This window comes from Mus pahari, chromosome 10, assembly GCF_900095145.1.
Source record: "Mus pahari chromosome 10, PAHARI_EIJ_v1.1, whole genome shotgun sequence".
NCBI classification, from domain to species: domain Eukaryota; kingdom Metazoa; phylum Chordata; class Mammalia; order Rodentia; family Muridae; genus Mus; species Mus pahari.
In genome coordinates, this window is record NC_034599.1 from 51,736,266 (window position 1) to 51,742,258 (window position 5,993).

The 5,993-nt window shown below is 52.4% G+C and overlaps 1 protein-coding gene across 1 annotated transcript; it reads right to left on the bottom strand.

The window, feature by feature from the left end:
- Positions 1 to 1,047: 1,047 nt before the first annotated feature.
- On the bottom strand, positions 1,048 to 4,387 carry Odf3l1 (outer dense fiber of sperm tails 3 like 1). The gene is made up of 5 exons (XM_021208102.1): positions 4,293 to 4,387; positions 4,074 to 4,205; positions 3,144 to 3,254; positions 2,354 to 2,467; positions 1,048 to 1,682 (listed from the first exon to the last, which is right to left on the bottom strand). The coding sequence occupies exons 2-5, from the start codon at positions 4,195 to 4,197 to the stop codon at positions 1,201 to 1,203; spliced, it is 831 nt and encodes a 276-aa protein (XP_021063761.1). The 5' UTR covers positions 4,198 to 4,205; positions 4,293 to 4,387; the 3' UTR covers positions 1,048 to 1,200.
- Positions 4,388 to 5,993: the final 1,606 nt, after the last annotated feature.

The following is a 5,993-nucleotide window of genomic DNA, read 5'->3' on the forward strand; positions in this document are numbered from 1 at the left end:
TCCTTTCCAGGTTCCCAGCTGCCGGGATCTGAGCCCTAGTAAACTACAGATCAGGAACTGTCAACACCTTCCTATGGTAGAGAGTGGGAGAGAACCACTCTAAGGAATGAGGTGAATTGAGGGACTGGAGGGGAAGATGGAGAGTCAAGAACTGGTAGGTGTCTATTTGGAAGGCTCCAGCCTGCAGGTGCCTATCACCCAGAAGCCTGTGGAGCCAGACCTGGCCTTGAAGACTTAGGCAGTGCTGCCCTCTTCTGGCCACACTGCCATCCGTCCTCTGCCAGGCTGAGCTACTGAGACTAGGGGCAGAGTGAGTGAGTGAGTGACTCTCCAAAGATAGCGTGTGACACTCAAACCCCCTCCAAGAGCCCACAGGCTGACCACAGCCTCCAGCACTGCCCTGGCTGGCGGGCTTTCTCTAATTGCTCAAAGTCTTAAGGAATACAGTGTCTTCACTGGCTATAGTGTTATGCACTAATCCCACACTTGGAAGGCTAAGGAGAGCTTAGGCTACAAGACAAACAAACAAAACCACTGTCCCATCTAGCTAAGGCTCTCAGAGTGTGCCCGGAGCTCCTTACTTGAGCAACGCCTCAGCTTGCATCCTTTGGTCACTCTGTGTGCTGTCCCTCTACCGATGCCTGCTCCCAACAGTTTCCGAGTGCCCATTTGGATTTTTTTTTTCCCAAACCATTTTGGCCATGCCCTGTCTCCTCTGTTCCTACCTTGGGGACTGGTTAGTCTGCATCTAACCAGGGACCAGAGATACAGCCCTAGAACTGGGGGGAGTTTAGACTTCATCCAGGGCCATCCCCAGTCCTGTTGGCAAGGGACTATGAGACCCAGAGACGAAGGGAAAAGCCACATAGCTTGTCAGTGGCCACGCTCAGGTGGGCCTGCCCAGGAGCCCTGGAGGTCACATAGCAACTGTACCTAGTTGCCAGCATGGAAACCCATGTATACCAGATAAACGTACCAAAGATCCCCGCCCCTCACCCATAGCAAGGCCCAGAGGAAGCCGCTGAGAGTGGTTGCGAAACAAAGGAATGAATAAACAAAAATATTTATCCAATGCCTCTGCATTCTGGCCACTCAGCAGGCACCAGATCTGCTACCAAAATCCACGGTCAAGTTGTTCAGTGTGATCTAGGAAAATAGCATCTGTAAGGTGGGAGGGAGGGGCATGCACCAGCAGAGGCCTCAGTCACAAATGTTCACAATCAGTGGGCACAAGTGGGGTGAATGTTTGATGCCCATGGTGAAGGCAGGTATGCGGGGTTTGTGCACAGTGACCGGCTGGATGTCGTGGGAGCCAGGGCCAGGCCGAAGCGTGTGGTCCAAAGGATAGCCAAAGCGCTTGGCCATGCTAAACAAGGGGCTGCGGTTCTGGTAGACCGATGGCTCGGGTCGGGTATGCATAGCAGGTCCAGGACCTCCTGCTATATTCTCCTTGTGGGACCAATTCTTGTTTGTGGAAGCCAGACTATAGGAAGGGGCAGCTCGGAAGACAGGGAGGTTGGTCCCCAGTGTGACTGGCAGCTGGTACTGGTTAGGAGCAGGGTTGGGATCCATCACTCTATATGGACACCGGTAGCCAAAAGTGTACTGGGGAGGCCGGCGTTCCCCAGAGGGCCGAGTCTTCTCAAGGTTGTACTTGCTGGAGGCTGGCGTGCAATTTATGCCTGAAAGTAAGGAAAGTGGAGTAAGCCTCACAGATCCTGATACCAAATGTTGGGTCTCAAAGAGAGTTGAGTTCTTGCCCAGCTCTAGGGCCTTCAAACAGAGCAGCAGCAGACCCAGGTCATTAGGATTACATGGGACTGGGAGCAGGGAAAGGGCACCAAGACAGTCCCCAGGATGGCGACATTGTTGTGTAGAAAAGCCATCACTGTCATTGTAGCAATAATTCCTTGGCAGTCAACATGGTAGCATTGCCCTGTGTCCCACGACAGGACCAGGAAATTTTCTTTAGTTCACTAGATATGCGAACTAATTAGCATGACGACATTACTACTTTAACAAGAGCCCTGTGACATCACAACACAATATATATTAATGTATATTATCACTGGCATCTATGAATGGAAACGGACACATGCATAGTAATGGCAACATTGTGTCCATTTTCTTTTTTAAAGACAGTTACTATGTAGTCCTGACTGTCCTGAAACAGGTTGTGTAGGCCAGGCTAGCCTACCTCTGCTTTCCAACTGCTTTGACATTTGTCTTAATGTGTATTGAGATGCCAACACTCTCAGATATGCCCTGCTTTGTCCCTTTCCAGGTGCTAAGGATGGACACCCCACACACAGAGTTCATCCTCCCAATGACCCACTTTCCCAACCAATCTTACGCGGGTTGGAGATGCGCTCCTCCATGGGGACCTGGGGGCAGGTGGATATTCCAAAACGAGTTACTTTGGGATCCAAGAAATAGCAAGGTCCGGGGCTGTTTATGTCTATGATCCCTGCGAGGGACGGGAAAAAAAAAAGGGCTGGCTTGTTACAGCTGCCACCCCAGCAAGGGCTCCCTTCAGACTCCTTTGGCTCTTAGCTGTCTGTGGACTTTGATTTCCTTATCTGTAAAATGGGACCTTTTGTGCAAGACTGCCGGAGGCTGCTGGCAGGACCACAGTGTGGTCAGTCTCCTACCGCAGACACATCCGGATTGTTGCCAAGGGCAGTGACAACCACTGCAGCTACTGTGAGTATTGAGAAAGGGCTCAGCCCCAGCCAAGAAACCTCTGCCAAAGGGATGTTAGGGCGGGAGGGGAGCAGTCACCCTAGACCTCAGGGCCCCAAACACATGACCGTATCCCTGCCCAGCCTCTCATCTCACTGGCCTTGGCTGTCAGCCACAGGTCATTGCTGACTACTACAAGCATCCCCCAGCAGAATAAGTGACACCAGAACCAATGAGCCCCAGGGAAAGAGAGCCCTGCTCTGCCAGTGACAGGTCCAGGCCCCTCAGCTCCCTGGGTGGGAATCTGCCTGATCTACCTTCAGATGGTGTGGGTCCACTTAGGAAATCTTACTGGCTTCCTTCTGACTCCATCTTCACCAGCCACAGCCCCCAGTGGCCTGTGGTAGCAACCTTGGACATTAGACCTGACCCTTAAGGGACAGACAGTGGGGACTGCTCACGTTTCTTAGTGTGCCGTGTGTGCAGACTGTAAGCTGGCTCCTGGAACATGGAGATGTCATGGGCTATATAGCCAGTACAGGATGACCGGAGGTACTTGGCAGGCCCTGGACCTGGGAGGACAAACAAGACAACCTTTAGCCTCAGCCCCCAGCCCACTGTGAGAACACAGGGGGCTTTGCTCTGGCTAAAGGCATACTGCCACAGAGCTGGGTATCAGCCAGTTCCCTACAAGGTAGTATGCAGAGATAAAAGGCAATTTCCTGTGGGTCCAGCTCACTGTAACGAGAGGGGCAACAGTCGCAGTCAATGGGGAACTTGGTCTGTATCAAGACTCATGCTAACCACTTGATATGGTTATTTCAGTTGAGCCTCTAGACAACCTTATTAAGGCAGATGCCTTCATCTTTTCCATCTTACAGATAACAATACTGAGGCTAAGAAATAATCACTCTATCCAGCCACAGTAACTGGCGATGTGAGACTCAAGAGAGCCCAAACATTCCATCATTCACCACTCTTAAGACTCTTCCCAAGTAATAATCAGTCAGTGACAACTTAGTGAGAATTCATTTGCCTGATCTCCGCTTGAAGGAAATAGAAATCACTAAAGGCAGGACTGGTGAAGCAGATGAGTGGTCGAGCCCTCACCTGTAACCTCTAACATATGGGCCCCAGGGTTCAGTCCCTAGCACTGAAAAGTAAAAACCAAGCTAAAAGCTCCTAATCCTTTTCCCCCAAACATGCTGTATGCCCCTATGTCCTGACCTTCTTCCAGCATCTCAGAGCCAGTGGGTGTGCTTGGCTTGGAGGCTCAGGTTGTTTTAAGGCCTTGAGCAGTGTTTGCTGGGGTTTTGTGGGAGGCAAGGCTGGCAGGCAAGGCCTTCAGGAGTTGTCTAGCAGAGCGGGCCCTAGGACAGGGCTGCTCTCACCTCTGATTGTGGCCATGATGACAGGGGTCTGCTTGATTTCATGCCATGAGGGCACCTCTTCTTCCTCCTTCTCTGGGTGCTGTGCGTAGAACACATAGTTCCTGGCCCCCTTGGACTGCTTCATACTGAAGGCTGAGAGGAAAACAGTAGCTGTTACAAGCAGTGCCTGAGAAGCTGGGAGCAAGTACCCCTGCCCAGGCCCCTCTATCCACTCCCCACCCCACTTCAGAGACACCAAAACAGTTGGGGGGGGAGGGGCTGTGTGAGAAGATGCCTGGATTCAACAGTTGAAGCCACCACGGAAGTGCAGGCAGCACAGGGGGCCAGGGGGGATAGGGCCCCAATGGCTGGGGTGGAGGATGACGTCACATCGCAACAGAACTTGGACTGTGAGGCCCGGAGTGTTTATTTCTTCTGTTGCCGTGGTGCCTGAACTGTGGCATGGCAGCTCTCTGCTGAGAGCCCAGATACAGGAAAATTCAGCTCCGTGTCCTCTCATATATCCAACCAGGCTGAATGCCCTGGGCGTTCCCTGGTCTGGGAAGGGGGTAGCAAATAACTCGGATCCTGAGCCAGCTGCTCACTACCCGTAGGTATTTTATAACTGGGGACAGGGACAGAAAGGTTGAGTAGGTCCTGGGTGAAGGGCTCCTGGCCACTCCTGCAGCCCCTGGGATGGTCTACACCCACCCCCTGTTCTTCCCACCCATCTCCTCTGGACTCTGGGTAAGTCCTATCTTCTATCAGGGTCTACTTGTGTAAGCTACCCTATTTCCCACTAAGGTCTCTCCCAGTCCCTTCCCAGACTCCTTTGCCAAAGCACAGTATCTTTTAGATCTACATCTAGATAAAGGAATACTTACCTAATGGTGGCGTGTCAGACACAGTGTGGGGAGCAGACAGGAAGATAAAGGGCTCACACTGGGGTCCACAGCAGTAGGTTCCCATGACTTTGTAGAGAACACACCTCTGAGGGAGGATGATAGGAAATACTGAGTGTCGGAGGCTACGCAGGCTCCATGTGACAAGAGGGATGAGCCCCAGGTCTAGGAAAACCCCAGAGATGGCTTCAGCCGAAGAGCCCAGAGGGATCCAGGACCCGGCCTTACATCCACCACCGGGATTAGATCTGAGCCAGGTTAAGAAAGGTCTCTGTCATGGGAACTAAAGGATGAATGGTAGTGACCTTTAGATGGGGTCTGTCACCACCCCAATGTAGACAACTGAGGCCCCAGCAGGGAGCAAGGACTTATCCGGAGCCCCCAGCTTCATTAGTGACAGAAGAGGAAGCAGAACACAAAATGCAGGAATCTCTTCTGGTCAGTCTCACTGTTCAGAGAGCTGCCATTGTGGTGGCACTCTGAACTCAAGGCGTCCGCCAAGCGCAGCCATCATCAGGCATGCTGAGAAATCAAGAGTCTTGGAGGCAGAAAGGCTCAGAACAGAGCAGGCTCCCAGCCAGCAGCAGCAGCCTCTCTACTGGTGACCATGTCTCGTCTTACCCCACCCTGCAAGCACTCCGGGCCACCCCCTCTCCCCTGCCTGGTAGAGCTCTCCAAGCGCTTCCTTCCCAGGGGTCTGTTCTGTTCCTGTCGCATGCCCTCGTACACAGCTTTCTTGAGGATATGGATTCCCACACCTTCAGCTGGCCCAAGTTGCTCACTTCTGTGGCATGCACTCCGCCTCTGATGGAGTCTGGGATCCTCTGAAGCAGGCTCTTGGCTGCTTCAGGCCCGAGATAATAGTTCTCCCATTCATGGCTTCTTTAGAGTCCTATCTTTGTCACATGGGCTCCAGTGAACTAAAGTATCTTGCCTCAGCTTCTCTGGACCACCTGTTCCTCATAACACAGTGGCAGCCCTGGTTCATGGCTACCTCTGCCCTTCTCCTAACTCCTACCATGACTTGGTAACTTTGGCC